Below are 22,899 nucleotides of genomic sequence, written 5' to 3'. Positions count from 1 at the left end.
CATTGTAGAAGAGGCAGAGAGACCAATTTATACACTAACAATAGCAGGAATTTAGATCATAATGCAATACAGCTACAGAGAACAGCTTGAGGAGTGCTTATTTTCTTGACTGTCTGGCTCGTACTGTGCTGTTGCTATAAATCCCTCCACCTGCACACACTGCATGCATGCAATATGTAGTCGAACAAGTAGGAATCACCAAATGAAGTAGACGTATACAGGTTCTTGTACAGTGGCCTTGAATAAATTAGAGTAATAATCCATGTTGCTTGAGGGAATTGAGTAAATGAAGTACTGTTAGTATGTTTTCCCTTAAAGGATAATGCTAGTGAAATTCTGAAGTTTTATTACAATCAAAAAAAAAAAATCCCACGAAAAGGACAAAACCAATACTGCGTTTGTCCATTTCTTACTACTTTACCACTTCCCTGGTCTGTCTGTTGCACGCAGCCCAAAGTCAATCGGTGAAGATGTTCATCTTTAAAAACAGGTCACGAATATGTACTTTTATTTTTAATAGGCTACATCATTTCCTGAACACACACACACACACACACACACACACACACACACACACACACACACACACACACACACACACACACACACACACACACACACACACACACACACACACACACACACACACACACACACACACACACACACACACACACACACACACACACACACACACACACACACACACACACACACACACACACACACACACACACACACACACACACACACACACACACACACACACACACACACACACACACACACACACACACACACACACACACACACACACACACACACACACACACACACACACACACACACACACACACACACACACACACACACACACACACACACACACACACACACACACACACACACACACACACACACACACACACACACACACACACACACACACACACACACACACACACACACACACACACACACACACACACACACACACACACACACACACACACACACACACACACACACACACACACACACACACACACACACACACACACACACACACACACACACACACACACACACACACACACACACACACACACACACACACACACACACACACACACACACACACACACACACACACACACACACACACACACACACACACACACACACACACACACACACACACACACACACACACACACACACACACACACACACACACACACACACACACACACACACACACACACACACACACACACACACACACACACACACACACACACACACACACACACACACACACACACACACACACACACACACACACACACACACACACACACACACACACACACACACACACACACACACACACACACACACACACACACACACACACACACACACACACACACACACACACACACACACACACACACACACACACACACACACACACACACACACACACACACACACACACACACACACACACACACACACACACACACACACACACACACACACACACACACACACACACACACACACACACACACACACACACACACACACACACACACACACACACACACACACACACACACACACACACACACACACACACACACACACACACACACACACACACACACACACACACACACACACACACACACACACACACACACACACACACACACACACACACACACACACACACACACACACACACACACACACACACACACACACACACACACACACACACACACACACACACACACACACACACACACACACACACACACACACACACACACACACACACACACACACACACACACACAAACACACACACACACACACACACACACACACACACACACACACACACACACACACACACACACACACACACACACACACACACACACACACACACACACACACACACACACACACACACACACACACACACACACACACGGTTCAGACCTCTCACAATCTGAGCTGTGAGATTATGTGAGAAGTATTTACTTCCTACCTGACAAGAAAACAAGTGAGTTTAAGAGGATTTAATGTGCTGCATTTGTTGTGTTAACAGTGATGCAGTGATCACAAACACAATAGTGTTTAATCAAATTAATATGATTCACAACTTTTGTTACATTACAAAAGCCTACATCTCTGGGCACATTGTCAAGAGACATTACATTGCCAGCTATTCTTGTTTAGATTTGTGTACACGTGCTGGAAAAAAAAACATTATGCAATTTGCCTATGTGTGTGCAGGTTTGTTTGTGGCAGATTGTGCATTTTTTCGTGGGTCACATTTCATAGTGAGTGCTAAATGCAGTGGCAGAAATGAATAAAAACAAGGTTACAGAGGAGGAATAAAACTGGCAAAATCAGACAGATAACAAAATACAGTTTCACAAAGGAGTTCTGTTCCCTGACAACATGACACTTCTTGTGAGTTTGGGCCTGTTATATTGTATGTAAAAATAGTCCTTAAGACAAACATAATTCAAAAGATATAATGACTAGACTTCTGAATTGAATTTGTTCATCCTCTCCTCTTGATGGTTTAAGTATTTTATTCTGCAATGCCCCATGGATGCTTCCAAATCACATTTTTTGAATCACTTTAAAGTCTGCATTACTCTAAGATGTGCAGTGCATTTTCAATTACACACTTTCAATCCTTTGAACAGCACCTGCTGTCACTGACTGTCAACAGAGGTTGAGTGACATCTTAGCTGTTGAAGTAAGGGATAATCTGAATATGAATTGATAGCATCGGTTGAAAACTATCTTTTTCTAGGGATGTCTTTGTCAGGAACCTAAACTGTGTCGTAAATGAGGCAGAGCCAGATTTTCAGATGCGCATCAGGTAGGCAAGTTGTGCAGCCCAGTAGTTCGGGAAGGTACCCAGTGGGTGAGTGAGCTGTTCTAATTACATCTCACATTAAATGAGTCAGTCAGTCCTCTTCCATTGTCTGCATCTATCTATCCATCCATCTATCTATACTAATATGATAACTTTTCGAAAGCATGTTATGAACAAAAATACATATATACAGGCATATTGATGTATAAATGTCTTAACTTGAACTTTAACTGATCTCCATCAGCCTTTGTTTCTCCTGACTTGATATAGATTATATTGCTGGTTTGTTAGGCTAGCAGCATGGCTTCAGCAGATGGCAATGTCAGTCTGTCAGTTGTGTCACCACGCAGGTCCAGATTGAAATATCTCAACAACTGTTCGACGCATTTGCATGAAATTTGGTACAGAAGCTCATGGTCCACATAAGATGTATCCTAATGACTTTGCTGGTCCCCTGACTTTTCCTGTGGCGCCACTATGAAGTTCACATTTGTGGTTTTAGGTGAAATGTCCCTACAACTATTGGTTGGATTTCCATAAATTTTTTTTCCACACAAGATGAAGTGTAAGAACCATGGTGATCGCTTAGCTTTTCATTTAGTGCCATTGTCATGTAAAAAACAACGTATTTGACCAATAGTATAGTTTATCACCAAACACTTGCAAAACCAACATTCTCAATAGCAGTAGCTGTACTGTGTGTTTAATGCTGTTCCATGCTAGCACACTAAACTAAGATGGTGAACATGGTAAACATTACATCTTTTGAACATCAGCACGTAAACATTGTCAGTGTGAGCATGACCACCAAATCATTCTTTGCCAAGTGAGCGTGTTAGCATGCTGACATTAGCATGTAGATTAAAGCATTGCTGTGCCTAAATCCAGCCTCACAGAGCTGCTAGCGTGGCTGTAGAGTCTTGTTTCTTTCATTTAAAGTAATGCTGTCCAATCAGCTTCACTGAGAGGATACACAATTTAGCTTTAGTGTTTCTAGATCTTTGATCCTAATCAATCAATGTGCCATTAAGGATGATGAATAAAAACTAAAATAAGATCAAATGGAACTTTTTGAATAGTAATAATAACAACTTTAGGCTATTAAAATAGACAGAAAAAGCAACCTATTGTCTCTTTGCCTGCTGCTCTGCAGAGTTCATTCTGTTCATTTCAGCTCCATGTCAGTCAGATGTGAAATATACACAGTGAGCTGTGAAAACACACCTCCCCCGACACACATCTCTCTGTCTTTCTTTTTCCTCCTGTTTTTTTTTCTTCTTTTTTTAGAAATTCACATTGAGCAAATATTTTCTCATTCCTAAGAGTCTGATGTGTGAGTAACCTAGTGAGCAACGCGAGGGGGGTGGGTAGTGTTACTATTGTTGTCCAGTGATGATTTTCTGTGTGTGAGTGTGTGTGTGTGTGTTTGTGTGTGTGAGAGAGAGAGAAAAGATAATGGTATTACAATTTCCTCTAGGGACCATTTAAGATGCAAATAGCAATCAGTAATTTTTCAGTGGGCTGTTGAAAACTGGGTGTTAGCGAATGCTAAACTGAATCCAATCTGTGCACTATTGTTGAGCTGAATTATTCCTTCAAATTTGACACTAAATTAAATTTCCTGTGTGTGTGTGTGTAATCATTGTTTTTGTGTCATAATTGTGGATGAATTACTCAACAGGCCTTTTAGGCATAGCCCCAGATATCTAAGCGGTCAGGCGCCCCTAAGGCCTCAGTGCGCCTCAGATTAGGTGCTTGTTAGATCTTATAACATTTGTTGATTGGCCAGGTGTGTGGAGGCGTAATGGTAAAAGGATTTGATCTACTTTTTCAAGCGCTCTACGCAAGAACTACTTCCGTCACATTTCATATGGAGCATCAAGCGCACCACCGTGTACAACTTCAAGTAGAGACTGTCCTGAAATTGTGTGCCACTATCCCCATTTGTACAATGCATTGCATCTCACAGCCTTTGTCATAGAGAGGGGTTTCACTCGAAGTGATGAATCTACAGAAAATGACCTGAATCACCTGAATCTGCAGCTCCCCTTGGCTCCACAGAGCTTTATAGTGAGTTTCAGCTTATTGAGTAGCTGTCTGGCATACAACTTTACTGTTTTGGTTCACTGTTTAGATATTATTATAATTTTATTCCATACTCACAATCATGGAATTGTCAGCGTTAAGGCTTGGTCTCTAATTTTTTGGGAGATATGGCCAGTGGAGACTGCATTTAGGAAATCATTAAATATCTGCATGGGTACTCAACCACCAAAGACGGTGGTGTCGGGGGAGCTTCAATTTATCTATGCCCAGGGGTCCTCTAATTTTTTAATCTGTCCATGGTCCACATGTGCTCAGAAAAGAACATAGTGTCTTACTGGCCCTTGTAAGTACAAATGGTATGTGTGCTCCTCAGCCAAGTACAATGAAGTTTTGGTTTAATCTAACTGGGTTGTGTTATCTCTCAGATGCCCTCAAGAAAGTGGAGCCTTTAATAGAAAACACCCTGAACTTTCCTTGTCACCCCTGTTTTGACTTCAGTTTTGGCTTGATTGTTAGTGCTTTTGAAAAAATGTTTTCACAACCCAGTTAATGGTATGCATAAATGTATGTATGTCAAAGACACGATGTCTGGACAAGTCAGAACTGGAAAAGCTGTCTACTAGATCAGGGTTTCTCAGCTCTCTTGGCTCTGGGGTCCACCAAACAAATCAAGAACAGTCTAATGGGCCCGTACTCTATCTGTATTAATTCTGTCAAGTCAAATCATTCTATGCCAAAATTCAGTCTAGTGAATGATGAATGTTAACAGAATGAAAAAAGTGATAAATTGGGTTAAATTTACATTACACCTGGATTAGATGATATGCAGACGTGAAAAACTGTAAATGGTGACCTGTCTGCAGGAAGTAAGGGCTGTTGGCAGAATTGCCAATTGTCACAGTCTGTCAGGTGATGATATTGACCCTTGAGTGCGATAAGACAGGACAGCTGTCATAAAAAGCCAGAGATTCAGATGTTGTAATAGGTGCTTAAAGCTGATAAGGCATCTACAGTACTCTACTGATGAAAGGCTCTCCGCTGTTCATCAAGAGCAGATACTCAGTCTAATGTGACTCACAGCATGACTCCAGCCACTTTTAAACATTTTTTGTAATTTCCTGTCACAATGATCGATTTTCTTGTAAATATAGAGAGAAGCAGTATGCACCCTTATCTTGTCTTGGTGTAATACATTTCTATGTTTTATAATGAATCTATTTTTGGCTATGTGAGCGGCACAGCTCTCAGGCTGTCAGTCCAGCATTACTACCTGCGAAATGTTAGTATGCTAAAGTAAGATGGTGAACATGAAAATTATACCTGCTGCTAGACACCGACGTGCTTGTATGTCATTGTGAGCATGCTAGCATGGTGATGTTAGCATTCAGCTCAAAAGAGCACATTGTCCAATTACAGCCTTACAGAGCTGCTAGCATGGCTGTAGACTCTTAGTCTTGTATATTTTTTTGTAAAAAAGAACAGATTAAACAGATTAGAATTAAACTACAAAATGAAGCCTGGACTTGGGGTTGACAGCTTGTAATTTGGTCCTAGTAAATAAGCAAAAACAGCACTCACTCCACACAGAGGAATAGAGCATTGGTACAGCACAGCAAGGGTACTATTGCATCAAAACTGCTAGAGAAAGACATGAATTATAATCAATCTACATTGTTTTACCCAAACATTTCATTACAGGGAAAGCAAGAATGTTAACAAAGATATGGTTTAGTTCTTTTCTGGAGTGTCCACTGATAGTCTTGGGCTTAATTAGAGAAGAATAATTGGCCAAACAAAAACATATAAAAGTGTATACTGACATGAATCAGATTCTGTTATGAATTTGACAGAAAAAGAAAAAAGTAAAACTTCTAGTGGTGGACGGTGATCCAGAGTTAATGCTTTAACCTCCCTCATCTGTTTGAAAACTAATTGTCTTTTCATTACCTCAGGCTGTTGTTGGAAAAATCAATATGTTTACCTTATTTACCAGGTTAAATATGGACTGCAGGGTCAAACGGACTGACCTGTAAAAGGGAGAACCAGGATCTGCTGAATCTCTACCAGCCCCAGCGGTGCTGTTCAGGAGCTGATATCTGACCTTTTGATCTTCCTTGACAGCAGAATAAGAAGGGAGAATTTCACTTGTGGTACTCACTAAAGCATAGTGTTGTTATTGCATTACAAAGACAAACTAACATGAGATGGAATCTGGCAGACACAGCTACTGCCTGTTGCAGCTTATCTGCCCCATAAATATCACACGCTTTCAAGCTGTGATCCAGTTACTTATTTGAGGCACAAATATTGCATCTTTGGGGCTGGATAGAGAAACAACAAGAAATCCAACCGGTTTATACGCGCAAGCTGGCTAATATTTTCAGAAAAATTAAGGTGCGTGTGTGTCGACAGGGCCAGAGTATGGGGTGATGAGGACTCTCCTCTGCTGACCTCAATGCAGATGACCAGTGATGGCCACAGCATCACCTCAACAGTAAGTCATAAATTCAAACTCTGTCATGTTAAAGAAAAAGTCCTAGCTTATCCTGAATAATTAACTTAACCAATTCTGTCAAATTTCAGAAACTTATTAAGAAATTTCTAAAACTATTTCTTTTAAAAGCTGGTTAGTTTCACTATTATTGCTCTCTACACAGTAAAATATGAAATTGATTCAAGTCTACAAAACAGCAGAAGTGGTCTCATGTAATTTAAAGTAGTAATGGCCTCTAACTGCTGCTTATTGCTAAGTGCGACTTTGTAGTTAATTGTGGAAACCAAGTTGTAGAGACACATAACACGTAATTGCAGTGTCCCTAGTTTAATTCCAGTGGGGGACCTATGTTGAATGTCAGCCACCACTTTTATTCCCTTTTTTTCCTCCATATCTATACTATCTAGTACCAATACATTCCAAATTGCCAAAAAATAATAATAATTTGAACTTTGAACATAGTGGTAAGAGGTAAAATATGAGCGGTGACTCATCGTCACTGCTCTCTCCATAGACAAATTAATTCCCAAGCTGCTGCAGAGCAGTTCAGACACCTATGATGCATACATAGACGTAAAGGAAAACATTTTGAGTAATATGATTATTTGATTTCTTTTCTGAGTGTGAGATGAGAGTTAATAGCTGTATAAAGAGTTAAAGGAGTGGGAAACAGCTAGCCTGGATCTCCTCACAGTTCACGCTGCATCTGATTTGTTTAATTCATACACAAATAAAAATGGAAAAATGATAACTTGGTGGTTTTAGGAGAAGCTACGCTAGCTGTTTTCCCCCTGCTTCCTGAACTTATGCTAAGCTAGGATAAGGGCCTCCTGGATAACTCTCTCCATGTAGCGCACAGACATGAGAGCAGTATCATTCTTGTCATTTAAATCTTGGAAAGAAAGTGAATAAAAATATTGTTTAAGGAGGAAGGTGGGCTGGATTCATGGGTTTACACACCATGTGACCATGAAAATGTAGCCTGCACTTGATGTCTCCTGCCTGGTTTCTTTTAACCAGGAGGGCAATATTCTCTAAACGTAGCCAACTAGTTTTACTTGCCTAAACCTAACCATACCTTAACCATCATGTGACAGATAAGAAAATTGTCATGTGCTCTTGTCGTTATGGAAGGCACGACAAAATAGCCAATTAAATTTGGTATGAAAAAATTATATGAGGAGTTTTTTTTTCTTATTTTTGTATTTGTTTTTGTATTGCAGTTTGATGGATAACGTAATAAACACGGGACAACAACAACAGGAACAACAGCAGCAGCAAGAATTCTTGAGCTCACTGGCGACGATTGTTCTCACCATCTTCCTCTCTATCATCATAATCATGACAGTGTTCGGCAACCTGCTGGTCATGGTGGCGCTCTGCAAGGACAGACATCTTCGGTGAGCCCATTGTCTTTTACCACTAGTGGCAATAACAATGTTCCATTCTAGTTTAAACTGCCAATAAAATGGGAAGAGGCCTATCTGCAGCCGTCACAATCTGTACAAAACACACCCAGCCACAAGGTTCCCCCTACTTTGACAAAAGGCAGCCTGTCATAAGCTAATTTCAAGTCTGTCAATATCTGCCTGTAAGGTAAGAAACTGATCTAAAAAGCTGTGGTATACTTTGGAAAATTGTTGTCTATAAAGTCAGTTATGTTGTTAAGGAGACAAAGCCAGGCCATTCTCTGAGAAAGTATTTAAAAATGTCACATGAAACAAAAAAAGCTAGCAATATGTCAGCCAATAAAACTGACGTGCAGTACTGGCAAATCTGGTTGGGCATGATGTTAATTTTCATTTTTTTTTTTTCTTTCTTTTAAGTTTAAATGAAACCGGCTTTTGAAATCACATTACAATGATTCGTGTGGCCTCTGGTAAGGCCTGTGCTGACAACATGCTAACCAAGATAACATCATCTATATTTTAGAGAAGCAACTTTGGAAAATAACAAATCAAATATCAAAACACTCACATAACAGATAGCTTGTCCTGAAACACCCTCTCTCAGTTTACAAGGTACTTAAAGTAATATGGAAAAAATGCCACTTTTTTTTAATAAATAACAGCAAAACTGGACAAATGCCTGTTGCTTTATATTTCTGCAAAGTCACACAGACAGTTGGTCTCAGCTTTAAAGTTTAGAGATGCAAGCCCATTAAAGTCAAGTTAGGCATGATAGTATAGTAAAACATACAGTACACTGTGAACTTTTACTGATGATTTTACCAGTCACTTTTATGGATAATTTCTCGATTCGAACTTGTCTCCCCTCCCCTCCTCTCAGGAAGAAGAAGACCAACTACTTCATTGTGTCGCTGGCGTTTGCTGACTTGCTGGTTGCTCTCGTTGTGATGCCCTTTGCTGCAATTGAGCTGACCACCGGCGAATGGCGGTACGGAGAGATCTTCTGCCTCGTCCGAACATCTCTGGACGTCCTGTTAACTACAGCATCCATCCTGCACCTCTGCTGCATTGCACTAGACAGGTGTGTGTGTGTGAGTGTGAGAGAGATAAAGATAGAGATAAAGATAAATTACCTTTCTTTCAGATACCTTTCTCTCAGACTCTGAGATGCATGCTTGAAACCTAAAAACACTGTTAGTCAATACATAAATCTGAGAACTTGCAAATGAACACAATGAAAATACAATCCTGTGCCACCAATGGGAAGCACTGATGACAAATCACAAGTCAAGTTCTCAGTTGAGCTCAAGATTTCTAAGAAAAGAAAGAAGAAAAAAAACAGACGGAACCCAACGGTGTAATAAATTTCATTTTGGAAAGGGGCACTTATTTGGCTGGGTCATCCAAATAAAGTCTGTGTGTAAGATGTCACATATGACAAATGAGACTGACAGGATCATGATCTGATGCCATTTCAAGGCTCAGTTTACAAGCTGAACTGTGATTCATTTTGCATTGAAACAGTATTGATGTTTGGTTTTGTGTTCTTAAAAAACTGCACACCATAGTGTGTGTGTTCGTGTATGTCTGTGTGTGTTTTTTTCCAGGTATTACGCTATCTGCTGCCAGCCGCTGGTATACAGACATAAGATGACCCCGGTGAGAGTGGCAGTGATGCTCAGTGGCTGCTGGCTCATCCCCACATTCATCTCCTTCTTACCCATCATGCAAAGCTGGAATGCAATCGGCATTGAAGACATTGTGAGTCCTTAGTAGCTAAGATCAGAAGCCACGGAGGGGGAAAGTGGTGACACAATAATGACCCTAAAAAATTGCTGGTTACATTGTTATTATTAAAACAATATATTACAATCCTGCATCAACAAAATATATAGTATATTTTAACAAAGTATCCCACTGAAGAGTTCATATACCTCCCTCAAATGCCAAAAGAGAGAGCTGTTCTTTCTCTCAGGGCAAATGCAACGGGAACCTTTCCAAACTAATATTCTCTGTTTCTAATAATGTTTCCAATCCCTTGAACAATGACACGGTAATGCAGTGATCACAAAACAATTCCAGTCCCTGTGGAGGCTCTTTTGCTGCGAGCAAAGACAGCACTTCAACAAGCATTTTCTGCTGGTTTGGATATATTTTGGCGTGAGGTTATTTCTGCGCTGCCTTGAAATGAGCTGCAGGACTCCCAGAGGCAGATGGGGATAGATGAATTTATTTAGCCACACTTAATGAAACACATGGCTCTTTTCCTCTGTCTTTCAGTCAGGCAGCATTCAAACACCATTTTTTTAATAGCTGGTTTGAAGTGATATGACAAAATTGCAAAGGATTTGAAATGACTTATGTCTGCACATTTAGGCCAGGTTTACTTTGTAATTTTATATGTTATCAGTAATGTTTGTTCAGAAAATCAGAAAAATTCCAATGCACTCTTGTTCTGCCCCAAAAGGGAATTGTTTGAAACTGAAACTTCTTCTCACTACAGCTGTCACTAAGCCGCAAATGCTGAATAAATAACCGTGACACAAGTTAAATAACATGGTACATTATGTCTGCTTGGCTTGAACTGAACTGCTCTACACTCCCGGTGGCATAGAGATTTGAAACTGAGGAGTCTCTGGTCTCTCTTTGCCTTGAAACCAGTAATTTCTTTTTGTAATATATGAAGGATACCTTTTAGATGCTTTTCAGTTAGGGTTCTACTGCCAAAACAAAAAAAGTGACCAATTTATGACAATGCGGAGCTCAGAGGGTAGTTCATCAGTGCCCAAGCCCAATTACTACACAAGAGGATGAGAAAAATTCACTTTTCAACTTGAGGTGCTTCTCTGCCTGCAGGATATTCAATTTACTCTGACCTTCTCATTTTCAACTGAAGACATTTCAATTGAAGACAAATATATATCGCCTTCTGGGTTGAGCTCCACAATGAAAAACAATTTCCAAAAATGTTGAAATATTAATTTACTTAACTTGAGTTCATTGATGATAGTGATAAAATTCAGTTGCATACAAGTTGCACTGAGAAGCTTAATGTCTAATTTTGACGTTGGTTTATTTTTTGATACCAAGATAAGACAATTTAAGTCATAAACAATGTACTGTTTGTTCCATTTCTGTTTCAAATTCAATTCAGTTCAATTTTATTTATTTAGCGCCAAACCATAACAGAGGTTATCTCAGGGCACTTTTCATGTAGAGCAGGTCTAGACCGTACTCTTTATAGTTATATTTACAGAGACCTAACATTGCCACATTAGCAAGCGCTTGGCTACAGCGGCAAGGGAAAACGCCCTTTCAACAGGTAGGAACCTTGAACAGAACCCAGCTCATGGTGAGCGGCCGTCTACCCCGACTGGCTGGGTTGGGGGGGGGCCATAGCTCAGTAGACATATAACATAAAGATGTGTAACAATAATGAGACTGATAATTATAATAACAGCGTGAATAATAGTACAATATTGTTTCTGTGTCTCTTCTCCTCTCCAGATTGAGGAGAGGCGAGCCTTGACAGGAGGCTCCAACGACACAAGCTGTGTGTTTCTGGTCAACCAGCCTTACGCCCTGATCTGTTCTGCAGTGGCTTTCTATGTCCCGCTGGCCCTCATGGTCCTGGCCTACCAGCGTATCTACGTCACTGCCATGACCCATGTACGACAGATTGAGACACTGCAGCGCGCCGGCTCTGCTCCAGTTACTGGGGTGGCTCCAGTCATCACTGTGAGGTCCTCCACTTCCTCAGATCCCTCAGACCACTACCGTCCTAGGACAACAATGGGTTTCTCCTCTTCAGAGCAGGCTCCTATAGTGAACAGCCGCATGCGTGTTGAGACTAAGGCGGCAAAAACGCTGGCGGTTATAATGGGTTGTTTCTGCCTCTGCTGGGCACCGTTCTTCATTACCAACGTGGTGGACCCCTTCATTCACTACTCGGTGCCCTGGCAGCTGTGGACAGCTTGGCTGTGGCTTGGGTACATTAACTCAGGGTTGAACCCCTTCCTATATGCCTTTCTGAACCGGGCGTTTCGGAGGGCATTTCTGGTGATCCTCTGCTGTGGGGATGAGCGGTACGCACGGCATGGGAGCTGCCCCTATAGACAAACCCACAGAGCGCACGCTGCCGCGTCAGTCAACGGGACTTCTATGGCACTGAGGTAAACATTAATTGGCTATAAACATCTGGATTGGCATCTCTTTGAACAATGTACACTTCCACCGAATTGTATTTCAATATTTATCAACACAAAAAAAGACTTAATAAAATATGATGAAGACTTTAGATTCAAGTCACTAATTGTAATCAGAAGGCTAGTTAAATTGCTAAACTAAATATCAAGTTATTGTCTGTGTTGCCTTATTTGCACCAGTTTCTGTGAATATTTGCTCCATCTTTCATTCAATTAAATGAAGCCAGTAAGGCTGAGGATTTATTTGCTGTCGTGGTTCAAGGTCCAGTTGGATTTGGCACACTCACAGGTGAGGTGAGTAGAAACAGCATTGGTCAATATTACACTCCAGCTACAACATATTTATTACCAACAGCATATCTGTGATCAGATAATTTTTCTCAGTGAGCGCATTGGAAATTTCATTGGACTGATGACCAATGTCACTGTACCTTAATTCTTCTGTGAAGTACAGTGAAGGCATGTGTGAGTGTGAGTAAGGTGCTGTAAATAGGTCTGGGAGAGTGAGTATGTGAGTGTTGTCCTGCTGTCCTCTCTTTTAAAAGTCCATCAAAGAAGAAATCAAGGCCTCAGGCTGAAACCAGGCTCATTTGTCTCTCCCTGCAAAGAAAGATGGATGTAAACCACCTTCCTATCAGGGTACACTGGGTGCCAGTGGTCTATCTATTTTCTTTGTATTTTGATTGTCTTTGGTGCGCCTCTCTGTAAAATTGAGAAGAGGACAATAGATTTGACCCTTGTATGTTCCTTTGTCTCCCAGTTTGACACCGTAACAAGATTTTAACATTTTGTTTTGGTTGCAGCAATTTCAAACATCAGACCAGTTGGCCGGAAGAGCTGCTGCATTGCTCCATTACTTCATTGCTCTGTTGCTCTGCAAATTCAGCATTTTCAAAGTCTTATTAATGTAACCAGGGTACTGCAGTTAAAAATCAATACCAGGTGACATACTATATACATTACTGATTGGCTGCAAAGATTAAATTGGCATTTAGATTAGGTTGCTGGCTTTTTCAACCAATTTAAAATAATAAAAATAATTTGTTGATTTAGTTTCAGTCATCTCTGCATCCTATAGATCATACTGTTTATTGGTTGTACATCAATACCAGCAGCAAGAAAAAATATCATGACTCTGTGCAACCATCATCTTATCTAATTATTTTTAATTTTGGCCCTGTGCTTTACCCTAAACTGTCCCGGACTTAGACTTGAAAATGGATGAATTTAATAGTAGAATCAGTTATTTGATTTTGATGCTTGGTGTGAACTCATATTATGGATATGAAGTCTGCTTGTGAGCTGTGTCATACGCTTTTCTTTCTGTCTCACCTCCTGTCAAGAAATATGATATAAGATATGTTTTAAGGAGATAAGGTTCAGGCTGTAATCCAGATTTTGACATGCATGCAATATGATTTGCAAATGTGTAGATCTTTTTTGAACTTTCTTAAACTGTAAGTACAGTAATGAGGAACAGTTGTAGCTGGATGAAGAAATAAGGCAACACAGACAATAACTTCATATTTAGTTTGGCAATTTAACTAGCCTTCTGATTACAATTAGGGACTTGAATCTAAAGTCTTCATCATATTTTATTAAGGCTTTTGTTGTGTTGATAAATATCTAAATACAATTCGGTGGAAGTGTACAGTTTTCAAAGAGATGCCAATTCAGATGTTTATAGACATGCTAGCAACATGGGTGTAGCGATAAGAATGTGAGTCTGTTGATCCACCGCTTTGGTCCGGACTGAAAGAGGTACAACTATAAGCTGCCATTAAATTTTGTATAAACATTATATTTCCCTACCTAATGAATAACGTTGGTTTAGCATTTGCAAAAAACATTCACATTCACATTAGCCAAAACTGTACAGTGTTTTGTGCTAATTAGCAAATGTAAGCATGCTAACACACTTAACTAAATGTTGACCATTACCTGGTAAACATCTGATCTCCGGTACTATTCCATTATTATTCAGTATGGTCCCTGACTTTAAACTTTATTGCCTTTGTATTTATTGCCTTTGTAAAGCCCTCAGTGAAAAACTGACACCTGCGCTTACAAAATGTTTGTTAGCTTGAAAGGAAACCTTGCTGTTAAGGCTATGAATCACCTGAGGTCATTTGTCCATGGAATAGTGAATTGTTTTTTTTTTAACCTAGAGTCATCTGAGGTGTAGAAAGAGTAATGAAGCTCAGGAAGAATTTTTCCAAATTTGTCTTTTTTACAGATCAGTATCTGTAATTAAATGATGTATAACATCACATAATAGTCCTAATAGTCCAGCAGTCTTTTTTTTTAGTTACAGCGGTGTTTCTGTTGATGTTAATGGCAGTGATTTAGTTGATGTCTCTGTTTGTGATCTCAGCTCCTTCGAGTGGGGAGGATGATGGAGGAGGTGACCTGCTTGTGTCTGCAATGTTTAACTTTAACACAAGTACTTCGCCAGCGGAGAGAAACAAAGACAATCAAACACATAGATACAAGCACACAGCTGACAAATTAATTCATACAAAATATGTACAAACTGAGGCACGTGAGTGAGACAGTCTGATATCGTGTAACCGTCCTGTGCTTGTGTACTGTATGTGCAAAACGACACACATACACACACAGTACATACACACAGCACACATTCAAACAGACTTTTATGCTAAATGCGCATCATTCTGTTCTTTTTTATTAGCTGTTATTTAGTATTGAGTGATTTCAACTAAGCAGTTCTTCTCTGATTGTTCTGTGGTGCTATGTTTATACATGTGTGTCTGTAGGGTTTGCAGAACAAAAACACATTTACCTGATATCACTGCTCCAGTTGTAGTGGTTTTAGCTGTAATGTGCGTATGGTCAGTGTGCATTTTTTGGGCTCTCTGTCTGCGTGTGTAGGAAACAGAAAGGCAAACAGTGTTAACTCCAATCTGACGTCCTCTCTTAAAATCTGTCGGACAGAAAACAGACTCAGACAATCAGATTACAGCCGGCAGGATGCTGGAAACTGAAATTACTGGAGGAATCTTGTCGAATTATTTTGTCAGGGGCTCTAGGCGTTTAGGCACTGTCTGTAGGCGGATGGTGTATGTGTTTGTCAAAGTTACAAACAAGTGTCGTCTGTCTTTTCCTTGTTTTTGTGCGTATGTGTTTGTGTGCATACATGCCAAGACTTGAACCTGATAAAAAGCTGTTTTGTTCTTTAAACAACCATGATAATTTTGTGTGTATGTTTTAGGCCTATAACTAAATTGCATATACTTTACATTGCAATGCACAGTTTTCAAAAGTATAGGGTTTTCCGAATGATTTTGCTGCTTTCAGTCAAACATTGGTTGTTTTCTCCACCAGTTTTCTCATACTCAGATCTGTGGTGGTTGGTGCCATTGTTTTTCATCTTCTTTGCTGTAGCTTGAAAGGGTTGTTAGTCCACTTTAATTTTTGGTCTCCAAGTCTTTTAGTTTCTATTGCAGCCTGGCTACGGGTAATTAAAACAAGTTTCTTGTTCATTTTCATCCAGTATTATGACAGAGGAGGATTTTCACTCTCAGTGACACTCAAGAAGGTGATGTTGCCTCCCCCCATGACATCTGCATTAAATATGTTTAAGAATGATGTTGTACTGGTTGCTTTTGCCTACAATCTGGAAACGTTTGCTAGGTTTCAAGTTTCTGCAAGCTGATTTTACTGAAAATAACTCAAAACAGTTACTGCCCACAGGGGGAAAAAATAAAACGTCAGAACATTCTGGAAAATAGTCAGCAGTATACCGTATCTGAATCAATAGGTGAATACATAAAAAACCACCAGTATGGTCGTATAAGATGAAACTGGATGCAAAGCTCTCTAGCTCCTCCAGTTTCAGGGTAGAGGAGTAGAGATGATATAGTAGAAAGATGATAAGTAAGAACATTTTTCACAGGTTTTTCAACTTTAAAAAAAGATTCACCGTGCATTCTTGCTCTGTTAACAAAGTAAGGTAACGGAAGAAACAGCATTAATGTGGTCATTTTCCACTATGAAAATCCTGAGGCAGCTCACTTGAGTGGTCCTGACAACAAACACACTATAGACACATGATGGTAAAGAGTTGTTTCATATGGCTAATCTAGCAGCGGGAGAAACCTTGGAGATGGAGCAAATGACAATAAACAGCACTTTTGTTAAGCTTTATTAACATGTAGTTCTAGTTGATTCAACTACATCGCCCTCTCAGAGATAAAACTCTTCAGACTGTTAAGATGGGATAACCCTGTATAAAAGCCTGAACATCTAATTGCACCTCCAATTACCTAATTACCTAATAAGAACAGGTGAACCTGGAATCCAGAAAGCCTGGCCAAGAAAAACTTAATTTTTTTGTATGGATTGAATAAAGAAATATAACTTGTTCATTAGTGAGCATTAGAGGCCCTGGTAGGCAGATTTTTTTTCTTTCCCCCTGCTCCCAGTTTTTATGCTAATCTAATTGCCTGCTGGGTTTAGCTTCATATTTAGGATATGGACATGAGAGTGAAATAAATCCTCTCATCTATCTCTCGTCAAGAAAGTGAATAAATGTTGAGCTTTTCCCTTAACTGCTTAGCTCATGATAAGCTCATGATAAGCACCTGCCCTTTACGCTAGTACCGAGGCGGTGACCAGACTCAAAACAAAAACCTTGGTATTAAGCACAGAAAACACAGAACCACCACCTCTGTTGGTGGTTAAAAGTCTGGACTATGAATGCTGCATGTTTGCTTTCTCTACAGTAATAACCCACTCATCTGAAACCGCAACTTTTTACAAGTTTTAAAGGTTTAATCTTTCCTCTGGTCTTCTGTCGTTTTCTCTGTGATTATCTCAGCTCTGTCATCTTTACCTCTTTCCAAGCAGCTGTCATCAGTACCTAAAACAGTCTGGGCTGAATATGTGAGCTTGACCTCAAACATAAAAGTATGGGAGTGAGTTTAACAAGAGTGAGAGGTGTAATGTAAGAGGGCTTAATGTGCACAAATCAGACTCCAGATTACAAATTAGCTGCCAATCCTGGACACATAAACGGTTGAACTTCCAAGCTCATTTAAAAAAATCTATATGATAAAGTACAGTGCAGTTAAACATTTAAGGAAAGCCAAAGCTTTATTATGAAAACTTATTCCCCCCAAGCGTCAGGTGTCTGGCGAGATAAATAACAAGCTACAACTCAGAATGTTAAACTCTTCCTGTAACAGTTAATCAGGTTCAGTGTGATCTGTCCTGAATTCACCTTCAGCTCTGCGTTGAGATCACAAGTCCTGCTGAATTCCATAAATACAGCTGAGCAGTGGCCGCTGTTATCAGCCGTCTACAATCAGTGTGATTGTTATGTGATTCAACGTTCTGGCATCAATGCCAAAGCAAAGCACAGCAGTTTAGTGATGGGACACCAGCAGAATTTGAAATCTCCCTGGTGGTGGTTGGCTCTTTGGTTCAGACAGGGGCCGCAGAGCTCAGTCCGTGTATGAATCTTTTCTGTTTTTCCATTCTCAAGTGTTCCGTGTTTTGATTATTGAGATAAGATGAAACTTTAAGCTCCATGTAGGGAAATTAGGATAATGCATAAGGATTCAGCATGGGAAGAATATAAATGAGCAGTGAGTGCAAAAATGCAATGTTAAATGCCAGCTGAATTATTTATTTAATTAATAGATTATATATATATAAATAATATGTATAATTAAATCAGTGGAGTACCCCTCTAATATGCTAGTAACAATAGATGATGAGCTGTTTTAAGTCTTTTGGGCACGTCAAAGTCAATTTTAATTTAAGGACGGTAAGTCTTAGCCAAATGACACATTCTTTAACATTTACTTTTCAAAGCTGGTTTATTTAGATCTGTCCATCTGGGTTCAGGATGCATGGTTTCATCCATTCATAGTGTAGTTATGACTGATCACCTGTGGCTCTTTCTGGGTTTATTCATCACATCATCAGGAGATTTTGACCATGCGTTTTGCAAGATGCCAGAGAAAAATAATGTCAATCTTGAAAAACCTGAACCTTAGTGATTATCTCTGTAGGCCCTAGCTCCCCCTGCTCAGATTGTGGTTGTACAGGCTAACACGTTCTGCAGGTGTGTAAATGTATGAATGAGAAGCAGGCCACTGGTGGAAAAGAGCATGTTTTATTGACCACAGACACTTAGTTTAGACAGACAGACTAGAGAAGTGTAAACACTCCAGTCTGTGATTTATAATTAGACCTGTATGATTTATTATTGTTTGATTGAAAAATTCTCCAGCTGCTCCTCTCTGTTTTCTCTCTGTCTTGTTTTTTACTCAGATTTTTATCATTTGTTCCTTTAATTTTTTTTTTGTTGAACATTGATGTGAAGCGTTTGTCTTGTTACCATAATCACCTTTCTCTTCTCTCCATTTCTAGCCTGCTACTTGCCATCTTTTTCTTTCTCTATTTCTTTACCAAGATGATTTTTGTAATTATCTTTAAAAAGAAAAAAAGATGGATTATGTGTAGTTAAGGTCTCCGCTGGTCACTGGCTTGCCAGGGCATCCTTCATATTTTTTTTGGAACAAAAGAAATGAATGAAAGTGGGAGAATAAAACATGAAAAACTGTCACATCTAAATAATAATGAATAGGCAATATAATCAAAATACCAAAACCCAGACTGTTGTCCTGATTTTTTTTCTGTTCCACTTTATCGTTGACATCAGCTGCTGCCGCTCCTCTTTCTCCTTAGTTTTTGACTTGGTTCTGAAATCCTCCTGTTATTCTAAATGAAACCATCTCTCCCTCAGTGTCTCCATCTATCTATGGCTTCGCCTTCCTCTGTAATAGAAACACAGGGCCTCATTCATCAATATCTTCCTCTGTTTTTTCTTAAAATTGTTCTCTTGAAAGCTCCTAAGAAGAGTCTGTCAGATTCATGACATATTCTTAAACCGCAGAATTGTTTGCACCTCTGTTCTTATAATGATGAATCCCATTGGCCTTTTAAATTGAAAGCGCATGCCAGTTGTTCCCAATTAGCGTATGTAAACGGCTCACCAATCCCCATAAAAGGGCATAAGACTGCAGGGCCGTGTGCACACACAGAAATTGAAAAGAAAAGTTCAGAGGGAAGTCAAGAATGCACAATTGAAGATCTAAAGATGATGGAGTAAGAGTATTCAAACATAAGAATAACTTCTGTAGGTCTGAAGTGGAGGTACTCCTGCAGGAAGTTACCAGCAAATGGTCTGTCATATTAAGTAGTATCAGTAGTGGAAATAAAATAACAATTTTTTTTTTAAAAAGACACACGGGATGATATTACTCATTCAGTGAACGCTGTGTCCGGAGAAGAGTGCATGAACCGATGAAGTAAAAAAGTGGTTTGATCTCAAATTTTGAAGCCAAAAAACGTATTGCCAAACACAGAAGAGAGACGCTGAGCACTGGAGGGGGAAAGGCTTTCCCAGGGTTATCTGACCTGGAACAGAACATCGGGGCCATCGTTGGAAAGACAGCACTCTTGGCCATGCCATCAGCTGAGCATTTGGACATAGACCCTGGCCCCATGTCAACAGTTTCATCTCCTAGGCCACCTACTATCTCAGAATCAGAAGATAACCTATTTTTTTTAGAATTAATACAATTTGATGGTACATTTCATCTTAAAGTTTTAGCTGTAAAACCATGGGACCCCAGTGTGTAAAACCTAAAGGCAGGTAATTACTTTTGTGAATAAGCTTTCTTAATTTAAATTAAAATTTAATATTTAAACATTTGCTTTTGCAGTATAGACCAAACATTACATAACTGAAACCCTCAAAAATGAAAAGGTCACTACAATGGTTTGAGTTTATCATTTATATTTATTCACAGATGAACTAACTCTGAAACAACCACCCTCTGAGGCGGAACCTGGCAACTCGCAGCCAGTTACTTCCCGCAGCAGTACCTTCGTGCGTGCCCCCAGGTCCCGTTCAACTGCCCCATGTCTGATACTTAAATAAATTAATACGCACTGAAACCTGTTTTTTTTTTTTCTTTAAGTGATGTGTTTCTTTCTTGAGATTAATTGCAAGCTTTTAATATTTACTCTGTAAAAGTCAAATTAATTTAAAGCCTTTATCTACAAACAAGCCAATAATTGCTGTCGAATTTGGACAGCAAATCTGTTGTCCAGTCCCAGAATTGGGTCAGGACACACAACCTCTTGTTGTGGTATTGGCTTTACACATTTCATGGCAATGTTGTGCAAGGCCCAGCAGGCCATGATTATCCTACAAACCTAAAGCGATGAAAAGATGCCCAAAGATTATAAAATGCAAAAAATTATGATTAGAATTTGGCTGAGGTAGAGTATATGTTCTCAAATGTTCTTGCAAGAATAAAACAAAATTTCTTCTCCAGTTTGTAAAGCAGCCTGCCACCTGCTCTGTCCAAACACATCCAGTGTCCTTTTAAGATACCAATGGTGCTTTCGATGGGGGAGCAGGTAAATGCATGTCGCATTTACACCTCCTAGTGAGTCTGAGGGTTTGTGAGTGGTGTCATTAGGGCATATCCTCAATTTCCTAATAAGAAAGTCATTATAGGAATAGAAGCCCACTGTTGATGGAATTTATAATTACTTAAAGGTGTGTACCAATGAGCCATGCGTCCCCAGCAGCCCCAAAACTGTTAAATGTAGGAGTCAAGTGGACCCTCCTGGGAAGTGGGAGACCACACATGGTGCTTCTGGGAGTAGCAGATGAGTTGCACAATTATGGAGCGGTACCGCTGGCGGTTGAGATATGGGAACCAATCTGGAGAGGGTGCCTTAATGCGCACATGCGTGCAGTCTATGGTGTTGGGTAGACCAATAGAATGGAATCCTCTCTTCACTTGACTTTATTCCATCCACAACTTGGGGGAGAGCGTGGATGTATGCCTCTGATATGCTCATCCTGTCTCCTAGCTCCCTTTGAAAAGACCCAGTGGCTAAAAAACTGGAGAGTACCAGCACATGTGGTGGTACAGGGTTAGACCGTCTGGTATGGCTCGACAGTGCTGGTTCCAAACGCTCAATTAGGCCAGCTTTTGGTAGCCTAAAGTGTCCCAAGAGGTACTTCTCACTCGCTGCAAATAGATCTACAAGGTCCTAGAAGATGCGTTCCCTCCTCAGGGCACAATCTGCAACATCGTGAAGCAGCAGTAAATATGCCACTGTGTAAGTAGACCTAGGGTGCTTCAAAGTGTTAGTGTAGCGCTTATTTGAAGACCATAATACTTTGTATAATTATGAAAATAATTATCAAAAATATTATAAATGATAAAAATATTATAATTTAAATCCTATAATATTATATAACTGTAGAATTGGAGAAAATGCAATAACCAGTTGTTTTGCAAGAACAGGCCAGCACTCAAATTTGTGTAAGTGTGCTCGTGAATATTCTTTCAGTTGTTACCTAAGAACAAATCCCAAATAAGAAAACATTCGTGAATGTCAGAATCTTTTTGAAAACTGGTTAAGTGGGTTTAAAGAAATTTCTTCTTAAGAACGGTTGGTGGATGAGGCCCATAGTTCCCTTTGACAAAATGGACCAGAGGGCCACCTGGGCAAGTCAGCTCTTTGAAATTCAATTAAGGCAGTCTATTTTCTTAGGGGAACAAGAGGCTTGCTTTGTTTCTTTTCTTTAAATGTGATTTTGGGCACTGAGGACCTTCTGGGTGTTATTTCACTGACTTGAAACTCAAACTCAGCTCCTCATTTACTGTAGTCCTTTAAACAAGATGGATTTGGTTGATTAGTTTTAAAATAGCATTTATGATATGATTATTCCACTCAGTGTTAGTTACATGTAAGGCAGCTGTGAATGTCCTGACA

General features: G+C 39.8%; 1 protein-coding gene across 1 annotated transcript in view; it reads left to right on the top strand.

Moving 5' to 3' along the window:
• The window catches only part of si:dkey-247m21.3 (5-hydroxytryptamine receptor 4), a 51,179-nt gene that overhangs the window by 11,295 nt on the left and 16,985 nt on the right, over positions 1–22,899 (top strand). The window contains exons 2-6 of the mRNA XM_040157647.1: positions 7,370–7,451; positions 8,675–8,851; positions 9,741–9,941; positions 10,468–10,621; positions 12,368–13,032. Of these exons, the coding sequence (XP_040013581.1) occupies positions 7,429–7,451; positions 8,675–8,851; positions 9,741–9,941; positions 10,468–10,621; positions 12,368–13,032 (1,220 nt within the window). The 5' untranslated portion in view covers positions 7,370–7,428. The remainder of the gene's footprint in view (positions 1–7,369; positions 7,452–8,674; positions 8,852–9,740; positions 9,942–10,467; positions 10,622–12,367; positions 13,033–22,899) is intronic.

This window comes from Xiphias gladius, chromosome 20 (genome assembly GCF_016859285.1).
Source record: "Xiphias gladius isolate SHS-SW01 ecotype Sanya breed wild chromosome 20, ASM1685928v1, whole genome shotgun sequence".
Classification (NCBI taxonomy): Eukaryota; Metazoa; Chordata; class Actinopteri; order Istiophoriformes; family Xiphiidae; genus Xiphias; species Xiphias gladius.
The sequence above is the reverse complement of the archived record's forward strand: the minus strand, read 5'-3'. Positions and strand labels throughout refer to the sequence as shown.